The sequence below is a fragment of the Pleuronectes platessa genome, chromosome 13, assembly GCF_947347685.1.
Source record: "Pleuronectes platessa chromosome 13, fPlePla1.1, whole genome shotgun sequence".
Lineage (NCBI taxonomy): Eukaryota > Metazoa > Chordata > Actinopteri > Pleuronectiformes > Pleuronectidae > Pleuronectes > Pleuronectes platessa.
The window spans coordinates 1002294-1019881 of record NC_070638.1 but is presented as its reverse complement, the minus strand read 5'-3'; the positions used below and the strand labels follow the sequence as shown (position 1 = coordinate 1019881).

The following is a 17588-nucleotide window of genomic DNA, read 5'->3' as shown; positions in this document are numbered from 1 at the left end:
TAATAGCATCAAATGGTATTTACAAAACTTATTAATACAAACAACAAATCTATTCAGAACAATCTGAAATGTTTAAATAGGTTGTTTACTGAATAGATCGTATTTGTTTGGTTTAAAGAATCATGGTGTGACCCAGCAGCCTAGTGGTTAGAGGGGGTACTACATGGGTGTAAATATCCTGTTTTGATGCCTGGTTACGATCATGTGCTGAATCTACCGACCTTCCTCGTTCCTTGTGACCCTTCACTATCAAGGTGTAATAAAAGTAAAATCATGGTTTCGATGGTTCACGTATTTCAGAGACTTTGAACTGACCAGTGAGTCGGGCAGTGGCTCTTTATGGAAACACGTCTGGCAGATGTTTGGACGCCAGTGAACGATGAACCAGAACACAGCGAACAGGAGGCCGGCCATGATGATGACGGTCACGGTCACGGTGGTCGGACTCCTCCACGCGGCGTCTGGACCTGTCGGGAAAAAGACAACTGGTTAGTTATGTGTTTTATGTCGTCCATGAATTGTACAGTTCATTTGAATTATCTTTGGACAAAAATTTGTAACGTGAGGACAGTCCATATACAGATTGTATCTAATTTCAAAATTTTACATTTTGGAAAGAAACAAAAACATTTAAAAAAAATCGAATTCTGAAGCGAAGTTTGAGGGCTTTATTAAAAAAAAACTGGACGAGGGAATATTGTTGAAAGTCAGGATATTGTGAGAAAATAAGAACATGGAAATTAAAGATTGTGTGTGTGTGTGTGTATGTGTGCGTGTGTGCACCTGTGATTGACACACACTGGGTGTCAGTGCTGCTGCTCTGGAGCTGTGTTCCCATGAAGCTCTGCGCCCGGACGCAGTACCTCTCTCCCTCCTGCAGGGCGGCGACCTCCAGCTCTGCCTCCTCAGCTGTCACGGAGTAGGCTTGAGCCTAAACAGAGAGAGAGAGAAATGGATGGATCGTAAAAAACAAGCAAAGAAATTAAACAAATACAGTTAAGTATCTTTCCAGCTGTTCGAGGGATGGTCCTCTACTTTCTGTTCTTTCACTATTTTGTACAACAAAATGTTTCCAATGTAAAAGAAAAGTAAGTTTACAAAGTAAACGTGTAAATGGAAGAAGGTAGGAACAAATCAAAAGGAAGTAAAAAAGAGGAGAACAAAGCTGGACAGGATTCAGGGGCCAACAGGAGAGGAAGGAAGGGATGATGTGACGTTCGGTCATTTTAGTTTGTGGAGTTCTGTCTCTTGTGTTTTCTGTTTCCTGTTTTATTTTGTAGTCTTACTTTCCTTGTGTGTTGTTCCAACTTCTCGGGTATGTCACTTCCTGTCTTGGTGATTGTCTTTCCCAGTCCTCATGTGTTGCACCTGTGGCTAGTTACCCCAGCCTTCCCTGTGTCTCTATTTAAGCCTCTGTGTTCCCCAAGCCCTGAGTCGGTTCGTTACTCATCTCTACACGTTGTCAGATATGGTTTGTCTCGTCCAGCTTCCCATGCTTATTCTCCCTTGTTCTCCGTGGGCCTTGTCGCCAGTGGTTCATGTTAGTGTTCATGTTTTGTTTTTGTCTTGTTCAAAGAATATGTTTTATATTAAATACCTTTTTGTTTATAACCTCTGCATCCTGGGTCCAACTCCTTCCTCAAACCGTGACAGAATGAACCCACCAAACTATGGACCCAGCAGAGTGGTTTTTTTTTTAAAGAGTTTATTATTTTGATTGTTTGATGTCGGAGCTGGAGTTGGGATGCTCCAACCCGTTCGAGGGGACCCGCCTGGCCCTGGGTGGACCCTGCAGCCTGCAGTGGAGGTCTGCGGTTGGGGGCAGAGGTGAGAGGCGTAACCCTGCACCTTTACAGCCATCTCACAGGCACCACCTTCCAGCCCCATCCACAATCCTGCACACGGGAAGCGGCATGGCCTTTCGGGGACCCCGCAACCTCAAGAGGGGTTCTGCTGTGGATGGTGGATGTTAGAGAGGGGGCATCCACAGCAGAAGCCTCTCCCTCCAGCAGCATGCTCACAGGCACCAGCCACCTCCAGCCCGACTGGATCAAAGCCACATCCAGTCCCAACTGGGTCGCAGTCTCCAGCCCCTGTCCCGCGCCGGAGGCTCCCAGCTGATGTCTCTCATTCTCCAACATCAGTGGTCCTCAGCGGTGTCGGCTCCAGTCCCTGTTCCGCGCCGGAGGTTTCCCTCTGACGTCTCTTCTCTTCTGACGTCAGAAGTTCTCACTGCGCCGGTGTTCCCGGTCCCTGCTTTGCGCCGAAGGCTCATGGCTGACGTCCCCTGTGTTCCGGCGTTGGAGGTCCTCGCTGTGCCAGCTCCAGTCCCTGTCCTGCGCCGGAGGGTCCCGGTAGACGCCACTCTGGTTCAGGCGTCGGAGGTCCTCGCTCATTCTAGATTGTGGAGTTTTGTCTCTTGTGATTTCTCTTTCCTGTTTTATTTTGTAGTCTTGCTTTCCTTGTGTGTTGTTCCAACTTCTCGGGTGTGTCACTTCCTGTCTTGGTGATTGTCTTTCCCAGTCCTCATGTGTTGCACCTGTGGCTAGTTACCCCAGCCTTCCTGTGTCTCTATTTAAGCCTCTGTGTTCCCCAAGCCCTTCGTCGGTTCGTTACTCATTTCTACACGTTGTCAGATATGGTTTGTCTCGTCCAGCTTCCCCTGCTTTTCTCTCCTTGTTCTCCGTGGGCCTTGTCGCTAATGGTTCCTGTTAGTTTTCATGTTTTGTTATTGTCTTGTTTAAAGACTCTTTTTATATTAAATACCTTTTTGTTTATAACCTCTATATCCTGCGTCCAACTCCTTCCTCAAACCGTGACAGATGAACCAGAATGAACTGGAACAAGGGAAGAGAAATGGAAGACATGAAGTAAACACTGACCTTCAGCTCGTCGCCTGTTCTCCACACCGTCACCATGACAAGGGCAGTGAGAGGAAGCTTCTCAAAAACCACGTGAAGACCCTGGACCGCTGCCGACACCTTCATCTCTGGAACCGTCAGGACGGCTGAGCACAAGAGTCAAGAGTCACACCCTCACTTCTTCAGCTCACAACCCTGTTTAGCTGGATCAAGTGTGTGTCCACAGACCAGCAGGAGGCGCACACTCGGCTGAGCAGCGTGATGACCTGCTGGCTCACAGCGTTACCAGGACCCGCCTCTGATTGGTTTCATCCTCAATCCTGATTGGCTTTCACAACATGACATCTCAGAAATGTTTCGCTTGTAGTTCAAATATTTCAAAGTGAATGACGTGTAATCTGCATCTATTTGTGTCTTTGTTTGTAATGTTATTGTGTTTGTGTGAACGCACCATTAGGGCGCGGCCTCACGGATCCTAATGTGAAGCAGATTTCACAGGACGGAGTTCTAGTCCACGTGAGGACAAACCTCAGTTATGACCGTGTGAGTGTGACCAGGTCCTTACTGTCTCTGCGGTTGAAGGGTCGGCGGAGCTCCGCCCAGGCTGAGGGCTGCGACCCGCACTGACCTCTGACGTGGACGTTGTAGTCGGAGTCGGAGCCCAGGTCAAGGGTCAGGTCGCAGTGTGTGTGCTGAATCAGATGGCACTCAGGAGCATCCACCCAGCTGCCGTCCAGCACCGTCACCTCAAACTCCCTGAAGGGAACCAGACACACAGACTCAGCAGCAGCGACCCCTAGTGGCCAGAGGCATTATGTTTCAGACACGATATCTTAAGAAAACCTTGAGGGTATTTCTTCATAACGTGGTTAGAAGGTTCAGTTTGACTCAGAGAGGAACTGCTTAAAGTTTGGAGATCAAAGGTCAATTTTGCTGTGACCTCACAAACATGTTTTTTCACATGTTTGTATGTAACTGGAGAATTTCCTCAGATTCTTGACCAGGTGTCATTAGATTTCAGAAGTCAACTTCAGGTGCAGCTCCAGCTTTGCAGCTCCTCTCATGTGCCCCTGGTTTACCCCCTTTGATCCAGGGATCTGATTGGCTGTGCCAGTCAGCTGGAGCCTCCTCCACAGTGAGCCTTTGAGATGAGCAGCAGTGATGCTCACTTTAAAACAGAGGGTTTGATTCCTGTGTCCAAACAGCCACAGGAATGTACCTGAAACCTAATTAAAGGAGAAACTCCTGGGTGAGGAGTGAAGCATCAGAACAGACACACCCGCTGAAATCCATTAGAGCGGCTGTTTGATTAAAGTTATAATTAAATGTAGAAACACCCACAGTTTTACTTCAGCTGCATGTTTCACATATTTCATCCTGTCTAACCACTTCACTGCTGCAGCTGCAGTCACAAACACACGTAGTAAAACGTTCCTTTAGATCAATGATACATTTCAAGATGGAGCTTTTCTTTGGGCTTGTTTTTATTTAGCTGTGTTGGTGATAAAAGGGTTAGGGTTTGAGCAGGTTGTTTATAGTTTTGACAGATTCTGGATCATAACTCTGTCAAATTTCAACACAGAGACATTTTTTAGATCCGGTGTGAGTCACACTTTCTGAGCACATCAATGCATTTGATGTGCATCACAAGTCAACATAGAGAATCCAAAAGAAATCACTGAAAACAGAGCCTGCCTGAGAATCTACACACTGTTAAGTTTCCTTTGTTGACACTAATCCAGTGAAGGTCACATGGTGCATCCAGTCGTCCACATAGTGAGTTAGACAAACTTCATTTTCCAAATTAGAAATAAAAGGTTATTGTTATAACCCTGGGCCGGGGTTCAGGCTCAGTCACACTGATGTTTGAGGGTTTTGTATATTTTCTTGTTCTCCAAGTTCTTACAGGACTCAATACTTTACTAAGATGTTACTGCTCTGTCAGGTTCCAATGCAACTGTGCACATCATCCTGCTGCAGATAAATGATCCATCACAGAAGGTCAGATCTTTAATCTCTTTTAATTACCCGCAGCTCACTGAAGTGTCCATCAACACTGTGTGTTTATTTGGAACTCAGTGACGGATTAATACACATTTTGTGCTGAAGTGACTAGAGATAATGAGAACAAACTAAATAAAGTAGAGTTTCTGTGTAACTTACCCCTGGAACTGGACAGAGTAGAGAATTGAGGTGTTGCATGAATCCTGCAGGGGGCGCCACCTCAGGGTGTGTCTCATGTCTGTGGAGTCCATGGAGACTGCGTCAGGAGCCGACAGCGTCCAAACCCCTGCTGTCACAACGAGTCTCCATTTTAAATCTTATCTCTGACGCCCACTGACCGCGAGGCGGCAGAGCGACTGGGCAGAAGGAATCGTGAATCATCGCTACGGGACATTTCCTCACCGAGTGTTAAACAAGCCAAACTATCGTTCTGAGCTAAAAGATGCTAAACACAACAGCAAGGCTACATCCACTGGACTGTTCTTTGGGTTTGAAAATTTAGTGCATTTTGATCCTCATCCACACAAATCACGTGACCGCTCACATACACTGGGCATGTGTGTGCCGGTGTAATCAGGACATGTTCGGTCGTTAGCAGTTGTTGCAGATTGTTGTAATAACATCTTTGTAAAACACAGAATGGAACTGAACAGCTGTTAGTGAAGCGGCTCAGTAACACTGAGCCTCCATGTTGTTTCTACTCCAGAAGCTGAGGCTGATGGTTGTTTTCTTCTGGAAGGAGGTCATGTGACAGGAAGCTGGCGACGTCTACGTCATCAGTTTCTGCTTGTTCAGAATAAAACAGCCTCAGAGTTTCGGACTAAAACGTGACCAGCAGCGTTTACAGCTCCTGTGTTGAAGCGACTCTAGAACACAAATCTGTAGCAGTGGAGATAGTCCTGTGGATGAAGTTGATATAAAACGCTCTAAAAGGCAAATTAAAACCAAAATCCCCACGGAGCTACACTGGATTTAATACATTCAGACTGTCTCTCTGCACCTCCGACCTGAAATGACAGAAACCATCTTTGACATCTTTTCTGTCTCTGCTGAATTCTGAGGTTTGTTCAGAATCAGATCAGAATCAGAATTCAGAATCAGAATTCTTTTTATTGCCTTGTATATTTTCACATACAGGAAATTGCCTTGGTGTGGTTGGTGCACTTTACAAACAACAATATAAAAACAACAATATAGAGCAATATAAACATCAATATAAAAAACAACAATATCGAAAAAATAATATATACAGTAAATGTGTTTTGTGCGGTTTTAAGGTGCAAAGATTGGTGGTAGTGCCAATAATGTAGTGTTATAAATTATGTGCGAGGGTGGGGGGGGGGGGGTCAGCAGAGTCAGTGTGATGGGGGGGGCTTGTTTGTGAGCCCCACTGCCATGGGGAAAAAGCTGTTCAGGTGACGCGAGGTTTTAGTCCTGACGGCCCGGAACCTTTTCCCAGATGGAAGTCTCTGGAACAGGTGGTGACCGGGATGGGAAGGATCAGCGATGATCTTGCCTGCTCTCTTTCTGGTCCTGGAGTGGAACAGGTCTAGGAGAGCCGGCAGGTCACAGCCGATGACCTTCTCAGCTGACCGAATGATCCGCTGCAGTCTGCCCTTGTCCTTGGCAGTGGAGGCAGCGAACCAAACGGTGATGGATGAGGTGAGGATGGACTCAATGATGGCTGTGTAGAACTCAACCATCACTTTCCGCGGCATGCTGAATTTCCTCAGTTGCCGCAGGAAGAACATCCTCTGCTGGGCCTTCTTGGTGATGGAGGTGATGTTCTCCGTCCACCTCAGGTCCTGTGCTATGATCGTCCCCAGGAATCTGAATGACTCCACTGTTTTAACTGGGGAGTCGCACATGGTGAGGGGGGCGGTTTGGGCTGGGCTCCTCCTGAAGTCTGCCACCATCTCTACAGTTTTTGAAGCGTTCAGCTCCAGGTGGTTCTGGCTGCACCAGGAAGCCAGGCTGTTAACTTCCTCTCTGTAGGCGGCCTCGTCCCCATTGGAAATTAATCCAATAAGGGTGGTGTCGTCGGCAAACTTCAGGAGTTTGACAGAGGGATGGCTGGAGGTGCAGTTGTTGGTGTAGAGGGAGAAGAGGAGAGGAGAGAGCACACAACCTTGAGGGGCTCCAGTGCTGATGGTCCGGGTGTCAGAGACAAGCTTCCCCAGCCTCACGCGCTGCTTCCTGTCGGTCAGGAAGTTGGTGATCCACCTGCAGGTGGGGTCAGGCACGCTCAGCTGGGTCAGCTTGTCCCGGAGAAGAGCTGGAGAGATGGTGTTGAATGCGGAGCTGAAGTCCACAAACAAGATCCTGGCGTAGGTGCTGGGGGAGTCGAGGTGCTGGAGGATGAAGTGGAGTCCCATGTTGACTGCATCGTCTACGGACCTGTTGGCTCTGTAGGCAAACTGCAGCGGGTCGAGGAGGTGGTTGGTTATAGTTTTGAGGTGGGTCAGCACGAGTCGCTCGAAGGTCTTCATTACTACAGAGGTCAGGGCGACTGGTCTGTAGTCATTAAGGCCTGTGATCCTCTGCTTCTTGGGAACGGGGATGATGGTGGATGTTTTCAGGCAGGCGGGTACAACACATTCAGCCAGTGAGGTGTTGAAAATGTCCGTGAACAATGGAGAAAGCTGATCCGCACAGTGCCTCAGTGTAGAGGGGGAGACAGCGTCTGGTCCAGCTGCCTTGCGGGGGTTCAGTTTCTTCAGGAGCTTATTTACATCTCTCTCCTGAATTGAGAGAGGTGTGAAGGGGGGGATGGAGGTGATGGGGCAGTCTGGGGCCATTTTGTGGGGGGGGCTAGTGTCTTTGTCCAGGCTGGGGAGAAGAGGTGTGATAGATGCGGGGGGGGTTTGAGAGGGTCTATCGAATCTACAATAAAAGTCATTCAGATCGTTGGCAAGTCTCAAGTCTTCCACAGAGTGGGGGGATTTGGTCTTGCAGCCGGTGATCACCCGAAGGCCTTTCCAGACTGACGAGGAGTCGTTGGCTGCAAACTGTTGTTCCAGCTTCTTTGAATACAGTCGTTTGGCCTCCTTAATCTCCTTGCCAAACGAGTATTTAATTAGTCTGAACCTATCCATGTCCCCACTCTTGAAGGCCACCTCTTTCTCCAAACGAAGCTGTTTGAGTTTTGCTGTGAACCAGGGCTTGTCGTTGTTATAACACACCCTGGTGCGTGTTGGAATACATCGGTCTTCACAGAAGCTGATGTAGGACGTCACAGCATCTGTATATTCGTCCAGGCTGTAAGTGGCAGTTCTAAAAATGTCCCAGTCTGTGTTTTCAAGGCAGTCACGCAGCTCCTCCACAGCTTCTCTGCTGCTCCAGTTCTTTGATCTCAGCACAGCAGGTTTAGAAATCTTGAGTTTCTGTCTGTAAGCCGGGATCAGGTGAATGAGAGCGTGGTCGGACAGACCCAGGGCAGCGCGGGAGACTGCATGATAAGCCTTGCTGATGGTGCTGTAGCAGTGATCCAGGGTGTTCTCCCCCCTGGTCGGGCATTTAATTAACTGTTTATATTTTGGGAGCTCCTGAGATAAGTTCCCCTTATTAAAGTCCCCAAGGACAATAACGGGGGAATATGTGTTCTCTCTCCTTCTCTCCACTCCCAGTATCTGCTCAGCGAGTTGTCGTTGAGCCTCGCGCACGTCAGCTTGCGGGGGGATGTAGACTCCAGCCAGGATGAAAGAGGTGAATTCCCGGGGAGAGTAGAACGGTCTGCAGGTGATGAAAAAAGTTTCCAGGTCCGGAGAACAGGACTGTAAAATGACTTTCACGTCGCTGCACCAGCCCTGGTTTATATAAAAACAAATCCCTCCGCCTTTTGCCTTGCGTGAGAGGATCGGGTCGCGGTCCGCGCGTAACAGCTGAAAGCCGGTCAGCTGTGCGGCGGAGTCCGGTGTGGCTTCGGTCAGCCACGATTCAGTAAAACAGAATACAGAAGAGAGGGAGAAGTCTCTATTTGTCCGGATGAGAAGGCGCAGTTCGTCCATCTTATTGCACAGCGAGCGGACATTAGAGAGGAGAATGCACGGGAGTGATGAGCGAAATCCTCTCTCCCTGAAGCGCACCAGAGCCCCAGCGCGCTTTCCTCTCCGTCTCCGCCTCAGTCTCGCTGCGTGGCCGAGGAGCACCGCACCTTTGACCAGTAAATCAACTAAATCCACGGAAGATGCGAGAAAGTTGGGACATAAATCAGATGGTGTTGTGTCCCTGATGTTAAGAAGCTCGTCCATCGTGAAAGTAATCCGAGTTGGGTCGCAATTAACAGAATTAAATACTAAAAACAAACACAGAAGTGCGCACCAACACACCGTGGCAGCCGTTCGTGGCGCCATCTTCACACAAACAATGATTTTCACTTTGGATCCTGATTCATCAGCACAAACTAAAACACATCGATCACACAACAGCACAACGCATCATATTCTGTACATTTATCTGTAATATCGTTTTGTGTTGGAATCAGTTTGAGGAGTTTGTTGTCGTGGCGGGTCTTCTCACCTGCTCGTGAAGCTGTAAAGAGGGAAGTGGAATTGTCTCCACAGTGAACTCACCGTCCAGCAGGACCACGATCATCATCTGCAGCAGACTCACAGGCCTCCTCAGTCTCATGACCGCGGCGTTCGGCTCCAGAGGAAGAGGAGGACGAAGGTCTGGTCCCTGGTCAGGTCCACCATGTCCAAAACCAACCAGTCACCTGCACGTGAACTGCCCAGAAACCAGCATTTAATCCAGAGTCCTGTCCAAAAGTCCCTCAGAGTTTCAGGCTCTGATCTGTCGCTCCACACACAGAAGCAGCTTCATGTTGTTCCTGCGATGGATCGAGCTGCAGAGCCGGTCGGACCTGAAGTCAACAGCCTGAGGCCCAAGGGACAGGCTAACACACCTGGTGATGATGCTGTGTTTGTGTCTGCTGCTGTGTGTGTGTGTGGGTGTGTGTGTGTGTCTGGTGCTATGTGTGTGTGTGTGTGTTTGTCTGGTGCTGTGTGTTGGTGTGTGTGTCTGGTGCTGTGTGTTGGTGTGTGTGTGTGTCTGGTGCTGTGTGTGTGTGTGTTCTGGTAATCATCACGCGTTTGGGACTGTTAACTGTTTACACAGTCACCTCATGGGGACCGGTTGCGCTTTGGGGACCAAAGTCCCGGTCCCCATGAGGATAACCCTTTTAAATGACTACTAGAGCTACTCTGAAGATGCCTGTGAAGTTTTTTGCATTGGCCCATACAACATGTTTTTTGGTGAGTGTGAGTGTGTGAGCATTGCTCATTGGTGGCCCTACTGTTTCTAGCAAGTACTGCACTCACTGCTTCTCACACACACATCTTCCAAATATGGTTGGTTGCCACCCACTTCCTGGTCCCCATTATTAATGATTCAAGCAGCGATGACAGTTTCAGCATCAAGAGGTGGCTATCAACAGTAAAAGAAGATTAACTAGCTAAGAAGATAAGAACTTGTGCAGAGGAACAAAAGTAAAGCATAAGGTAAGCAGAGTTGTATCTTAAATAAGTATAAGCAGTGTTGAACCTTCAAATTACATTAATTACCTGTACCTAGCTAGCATGATTAATAGCTCTGATTAGCTACAAAGGCTAAGTGTGTGACCTCAAATGTTTTACTGCGTTTCTCTAACTACTTGCATGCATGATGCGTATGTGAAGGAGTTTATGTAAAGTGAAGGAGACAATCAAGTTATAAAGCTAACAGCATTTCTGAGTTTTGAGTATCATTTTGTTATGATGAACTTAAGATCAATATAAGTCCTGTTATGTTATATTTAGAATGTTTAAGTTAATTAATAGAGAACATTATAGAGCACATATAAAAAACACAGGTTTTGACTAAAGTCAGACAATTAAAATTACAGCTGTTCTCATTTTACACATTACCATTATACAGAATAATCTAAGTCTGACTGTAGCTTCCGCTGAGAGGCTTTACATTTTAAACAACAGAGGAAGTGTAACCTGGCTGCTCTGGATACCTCTATTTGAAAGCTGGTTATGAACCGGCCCTTTTAACTTTTCTTATTTAACAATGGGCACGTTCATGTGGAAGAGGCAGAGCAGGTTATTAAAGAAACATGGACAGATGCATAAATCTGGAATTAAATGATAGAAGATTAAACCTAAAACCTGCAGTTAAGTTAAATTAGTTACAATCACAAATGACAAGTAACTAATGTCTAGAATAGAAAAGAGCAGTAGAAAGGTTATGAAGTCAGGCAAATAAACAAGTAAAAGCTGAGAAAGTTTACTGAGAATATTACTTTTTTTTTCATTAGTTTTTTTATTATTATTTGTACATCATGTCATGCCTCTGGCTTGCTCTACCCAGGTGCCTCCTCCTGTCTGAATTCTCCTGCTGTGTTTTTTTCATGTGAAAGCCAAACTCCTTCATAATTATTCAGACATAATCATCTCTCATTTAAGCTGCTTTCAGGCATGACCTGCAGGTAAAATCCAAAGAATTGGCTACAGAGTTGAACCAGTTTGCCTTTCACACATGCACAAGACAGATGTACAGTGCATATATGTTTGTAGATGTGTATAGTTTATGCAACAAGGCACGAAAGTATGCATCAACCTGTAGGCAGAAACATTACTCATGACAGAGAGTGAAGTAGAATGTTTCTGTAGTTGAATCTTGCAAGAAAAACAATCCTCATGAGGTTTTAGGCAACAACAAAAAAAAATTGTACCACACAATCTTACTAGCAAACAAATCAAACAATCATTTTAAAGTAAACAAACTTTTTAATCTTTTCCTGCAAAAATGCCACCACGGATCAGCCCCCTTCAGGATGCAATTCCACATGTTATTTCACAGACTGACAAAATCTGCAAATTAGAGGTCCAGTATGTTAATGCAGTCAAAGGTAAGGTGGTATCTGCTGTAAATAATCAATAATTATCATTTAAAATCTAAAGAAAAGCTCCAGAGTACATTTAATAGGGACTAGAATGCTGCAGGGGTCAATTTTGGTTTGTTTTGTAGTATATATTAGCAAAACTCATTGTTAACAAATAAAATTAATGGATCTTCCTGTTTTATTGAAAATGTTTTTATTGTTTACAGGACGTGGTATATTTGCAAGGGTACAATTTGCAAAGGAGACTTTGTTGTACAATATATGATAAGTGATGCAGAATCCCAGAGAAGGAGAAAACTTTACCACCCCTCATGTGCTGCATTCATGTTTGCCTTCAAGTGGACTTAAGAATTCCTAAACTGCACTCCATATATTATATTGAGTTATACTAAGTGGGGCTCTGATTTTATCGTGATACATTTTGACATTTGTATATTTTCTTTTCCAATTTTCCAATTTCTCAAGTATTGATGCCTTCAGAGAAGATGGCTCAATTGGGCGACTAGTTAATGATGAACACAGACGTCCTAACTCCAAAATGAAAAAAATTGATGTTAATGGAGAACCCCAGCTTCGTTTATTTGCCCTGGATGACATCAAAGAAGGAGATTTATCGCCTATAATTGTGGAGGTGAAGATTCAAGATTCAAGATTCAAGATTTTTATTGTCAAATGCACAACAATAACATTGAGCAGTCGCTGGCAGTGAAATGCTTGAGTCTCAGGCTCTCTTCTAACAATGCTCAAGTAATTACAACCTATACAATAAAATAAGATAGAAATAGTATAAAATGGAATATCAAAAATTAAAAAAGAAAATAATGTATATATAACTAAATATATATAAACAACTGAGGAGAAAATAAAACAACAAAAGTGCAAATATGCAGATATGTCACGGAGAGGAGTTTAAAAGTCTTATGGCCTGGGGGATGAAACTGTCTCTGAGCCCGGTGATGCGGGCCCGGATGCTGCGGTACCGTCTGCCAGACGGCAGCAGGCAAAAATGTTTATGGCTGGGGTGAAAGGGGTCTTTAATAATCTGGCTGCTCTTCTTCCTGCACCGCTGGGTGTAGAGGTCCTCTATGGATGGTAGCGCTGTCCTGGTGATGTGCTGGGCAGACTTCACCACCCTCTGTAAAGCCTTACGGTTCAGGGCGGTGCAGCTGCCATACCAGGCGGTGATGCAGCCAGTCAGGAACCAGAAGCTCTTAAGGACCGGAGCTGGCAGAATGTGAAATTCTACATATATAACCACATTATGGCCAACAAGAGGAAATTAAGTAAATAATGGGAAGATTACCACCATTTACAGGTATCATGTTGTATCTCTACATTATCTATCAACAACTTTTTGTTCTTTTTTGGTTTAGACTCTATTAGTTTTAAACAAACAGCTCTAACAAATGTAATAATGGAAGGACTTACAGTATCAGTAATAATGTATATAATAATGCTTTATTGAAGCAAGGTCCCCATTAGTCTTATAACAAGTTGTGTGAGTCATGCAAATTATATGTAAATGAGGTCCCCATCAGCCATACCTACCAGTTTTTTCTTAGGTCCCCATTTTGCACAGTCAAAACACTACTTCATAAATTTAGATATTTTAAGGTGTGTATGTACTAACAGATTTTTTCTTAGTGTCCCTGATTTTTTCATATCTCTACAACCTCTAGAAAGGGTGGTCCCAACAGGTTATGATAAAAAGTGCACGCCCCGCAAACCATGGAAACCAATATGTGTGTGTGTGTGTGTGTGTGTGTGTGTGTGTGTGTGTGTGTGTGTGTGTGTGTGTGTGTGTGTGTGTGTGTGTGTGTCTGGTGCTGTGTTGGTGTGTGTTTCTGGTGCTGTGTGTGTGTGGGTGGCTGGTGCTGTGTGTGTGGGTGGCTGGTGCTGTGTGTGTGTGTGTGTGTGTGTGTGTGTGTGTGTGTGTGTGTGTGTGTGTGTGTGTGTGTGTGTGTGTGTTTGTGTGTTTGTGTGTGTCTGGTGCTGTGTGTGTTTGTGTGTGTGTTCTGCTCAGGCTGCAACAGCAAACCATTTCTTCCATAATGTAACAAACAGCAGCTTTTCATTTTGATATTTGGAATATATCAGATTTGATATTTCCTGCATTATGTCACAATGTGATTTGTCAATAACTGCTGCTTGAATCACACACACTCATAAATACCACAAGCACACACACACACACACACACACACACACACTCAGTCATAAATATCATTCCTCTGAACGTCAGGTTCCTGAATGATTCTCTGAGGAACCAGCGAAATATGATGAAATCTCTCAATGTTGAAGAAAATAATAAAAAAAATCTGGATCCAAATCAAATGCAGTTCTTCTCTCACCCATAAAACATCCTGGTAACACACACACAGACACACACACACACACACACACACACACACACACACACACACACACACACACACATACAGAGACACACACACACACAAGCACACACACAGGCAAACACACAGGCACACACACACACACACACACACACAACTCATACACACACGCACACACACACAAATACATACACACACACTCTCTCACACACACACACACACACACACACACTAAGAGGAGTTTTACAGAGAGGGAAGTAAAGCAGTTTTGAAATAAGACAGAAAGTTGATAATAATAAGACAAATAAATAATGTGATCAATACACAGGGATAGATTCATATCAGTATTATCCAATAACATTAGTACAAAGACGAGATAAGAACGAATAGGTGTGTTGTGTAAACGTGTGATGACAGTGAGTGAGTTTCAGTCTGATCTCTACTTTCAGCTTCATTCAGAGGAGAAGAGACTTTGGACTCTGATGATGATCAAACATTAACTGTCACCAGCCATAAAACGATAAAACACAACCTCCCTGAAACCAGCAGACACACAACACATCTGCCTGTCACGGCCCAACACATTCATGTGACTGTCCACGTCCCTGTTTATTCCACCGGTTCATTCACTGTCCATGTTCCCAAGGTCACGCAGACGTTAGAAGGTCATGACACAGGGTCAGATCAAAGCCACTGATCAAGCTTAGGTTTGATTTTTAGGTTGAGGAAAGTTTAGACAGGAAATCTTATTCTGAAACACTGGAGGAGGATCTGAACTCTATATGGACATTGTAATGTTTATTGTCCTTCAACTTCCTAAAACACATCACAGACGGGAGATTTATGGATGTGGCGCGTCAAGTGAAACTGAGCAGCCGGGTGGGAAGCGTCTGGTTCTAATGTTTCATGGTAAAAACTGCTTCAATTCAGCTCCGTGCAAACTCACTTGAACAAGCTCACAATTCTTACAGTGTTTGGTAAACTGACCGTATTCATGTCGAACTTCTCACACATGTCAATCGTACACAGCTCAGTTTCTTGCCCAAGGACACTTCGGCAAGCAGAATGAGGAAGACTGAGGGAGTCGAACCGCTGACCTTCTGGTAAGTGTACGACCTGCTACCTCCACAGACTTGGTATTCTGTGCCTGTCCACATCCGCTCCATATATCCCCCCCACTAGGCCCCAGGACACTAAGACAACTCACTGCTACTGTGGAAAATGGCTCAAAGACCATCACACAAGTTACCGTCTCGTGTCATAGAGCAGGGACAAAGAGGAGCAGGATGATCAGGACTGAAGGGCATGGAACCTCTACAAATATCTGAGGTTCCAACACGCAAATGGATACCGACACAGAGCGGGGGGGTCCTGCCCTGAACTGGATGGAGAGAATAAGGTCCGAGCCATCAACACAGGCCAGCAGAGGAGATTGAGCCCACTGGTATCAAGACATTCACCATGAGGCTGGGTGAGGGTCACCAACCAGGATGAGACCACCGAGATCCAGGAGAGGGTCAGGAAGAGGATCTGCTAGGTGAATACTTCAGACAGCAGAAACCCAATGATGATGATGAAGAGGAAGAGGAGAACAAATAATGGAAGAACAAGCCCCTGAGCACAAAGGAAGTTTGTCCAGGAGGTTTTTTGTGTTGTTGGACTTTGTCTGCAGCTTTGTGTTTTCTGTAGCTCTCTACGTGAAGGACAAGCGGGGCTGTGTAGTTTCAGGTGAACTGAGGTGTGTCTGAAGACTCAGTGTCATCACCGTGATCGATACAGGTGGGAGGCGGGGGGGGGAGCCACAGGGAGCGGCTCCCAGAGGTTTATGGCCCCTCTCAGAGTGTAAAGTCCTCCTGTACGAGCCACAGACGTCAGATTGACAAGAAGCACGGAAACCGGAGCGTCCGACACAAACTGAAGACCTGACACCAGACCAGTGACCTCCTGCCGCTACACGCTGTAAAGGCTTCTGTTCGGGTTTCTGTTCCTCGGAGGGTCTCTGTTGTTTCATCTCAAGAGTTTTCTGGAAAAGTTGCCGTCATGTCGACTGCTGTGGAAGCGACCGGTTTCATCATGTGCATCATCAGTTGGCTGGTGACCGGAGCCTCGCTGGCCAACGACTACTGGAAGATCTCCTCCGTCTCCGGCTCCGTCATCATCTCCCAGAGGCAGTTTGAAAACCTGTGGCACTCCTGTGCCGAGAACAGCGCCGGTATCGCCGAGTGTCGGGACTTCGAGTCGCTGCTCGGCCTCCCCAGTAAGAGAGCATTTACCTTCTCAGTTCTAAAAAGTGTTTCTACCTTTTGTTGCACAATCTAGGCCTTTAAATGTTAGACATCTTCCCACTGACCGGAGAAATATTTAGCAGTTGCTTAAAAAAACGAGTTAAAGCTAAATGATTCGAGGATTTGGGGCTTTTGGATTTTAGTTTTCAAGTTTTCAAGAATGTAAAAACCTCGTTAAGCGATGATAAACATGTGGGAGAAACGGTCATAGACAGACAATTCTGAAAACATTTAGATTGGAAGATACAGATGTAATAAAACATGTAATTCTTTGTAAATGATAGTTCTAAATCACATCTCGTTAACCAGTCTTTACACGGCTCTTAAAAAAGTCCGTCCTTTAATACGTGAGGTCAGAAAGTGTCTGAACAAAAAGCAGGAAGTAGCAGAGTTCAGGGCGTAATCGTGTTTCTCCTCACAGTGTCTTCAGCTTCAAACATCTTAATACTTTTTATATATATACGTTTTCAATGTCTCATGAAACCTGATCAGAAACGAGGCCACGGTGACGTGTGTCAGCGTCTCTGAGTCTAAAGGTTGGATTTCACAGACAGAAGTTTCCCGCCTGAAAACGAACTGAAGGTCGGTCGGTGGTTTGACAGAAACACGAGCTTCATCTCGTCTTCACACGATACTTAATATTTTCATTTTACTTAATCCACGTGGAGTGAATTCATTAGTGAGTTACTTTCTCCTTCCTTGCTTATCTTCTGGCAGCCATTTTGAGCTTCCTCCTCAACTGACAGTAAAATGGAGGCAACGAGGAAGTCAGTTTGATCTGTTTCACTTCACGTTTTCATTTCTATTCATTCAGGTAAAACATATACTTGACTTTAAAGGTTCAGTGTGTAGAATTTAGTGACATCTAGTTTGTCCAGTCTGGGCTACTGTAAAAAACATGGCAGAGAGAGAGAGAGAGAGAGAGAGAGAGAGAGAGAGAGAGAGAGAGAGAGAGAGAGAGAGAGAGAGAGAGAGAGAGAGAGAGAGAGAGAGAGAGAGAGAGAGAGAGAGAGAGAGAGAGAGAGAGAGAGAGAGAGAGAGAGAGAGAACTCGCTCCTCTTGTAAATATACAGTATTTAAATATAAAGAATTTTTATTTAAATTATTTGAATATAAAGTATTTAAACATATAGTATTTAAATGTAAAAGGCCCATTCGAGGGTAAAGAAAACAACAATTCATACAATTCAGATGAAAC

General features: G+C 45.3%; 2 protein-coding genes across 2 annotated transcripts in view; one reads left to right on the top strand and one right to left on the bottom strand.

Annotated features, from left to right (window-relative positions):
* Window positions 1-249: 249 nt before the first annotated feature.
* Window positions 250-9687, bottom strand: crfb16 (cytokine receptor family member B16). Its single transcript, XM_053437860.1, has 6 exons — window positions 9437-9687; window positions 5025-5151; window positions 3427-3617; window positions 2883-3007; window positions 784-931; window positions 250-467 (listed from the first exon to the last, which is right to left on the bottom strand). The coding sequence occupies exons 1-6, from the start codon at window positions 9492-9494 to the stop codon at window positions 250-252; spliced, it is 867 nt and encodes a 288-aa protein (XP_053293835.1). The 5' UTR covers window positions 9495-9687.
* A 6458-nt stretch (window positions 9688-16145) lies between these two features.
* cldn15la (claudin 15-like a) overlaps window positions 16146-17588 on the top strand; it is a 3121-nt gene continuing 1678 nt past the window's right edge. Inside the window, exon 1 of the mRNA XM_053438163.1 lies at window positions 16146-16362. Within this exon, the coding sequence (XP_053294138.1) occupies window positions 16146-16362 (217 nt within the window). The remainder of the gene's footprint in view (window positions 16363-17588) is intronic.

Excerpts from the sequence above, each read along its gene's own strand:
- crfb16 (XM_053437860.1), bottom strand. The coding sequence starts at position 9,494 with ATGAGACTGAGGAGGCCTGTGAGTCTGCTGCAGATGATGATCGTGGTC. Across the intron at positions 5,152-9,436 it reads GATCGTGGTCCTGCTGGACG|GGGTTTGGACGCTGTCGGCT; the intron begins GTGAGTTCACTG and ends TTGTGACAGCAG. Across the intron at positions 3,008-3,426 it reads ACCCTTCAACCGCAGAGACA|CCGTCCTGACGGTTCCAGAG; the intron begins GTAAGGACCTGG and ends TCTTGTGCTCAG.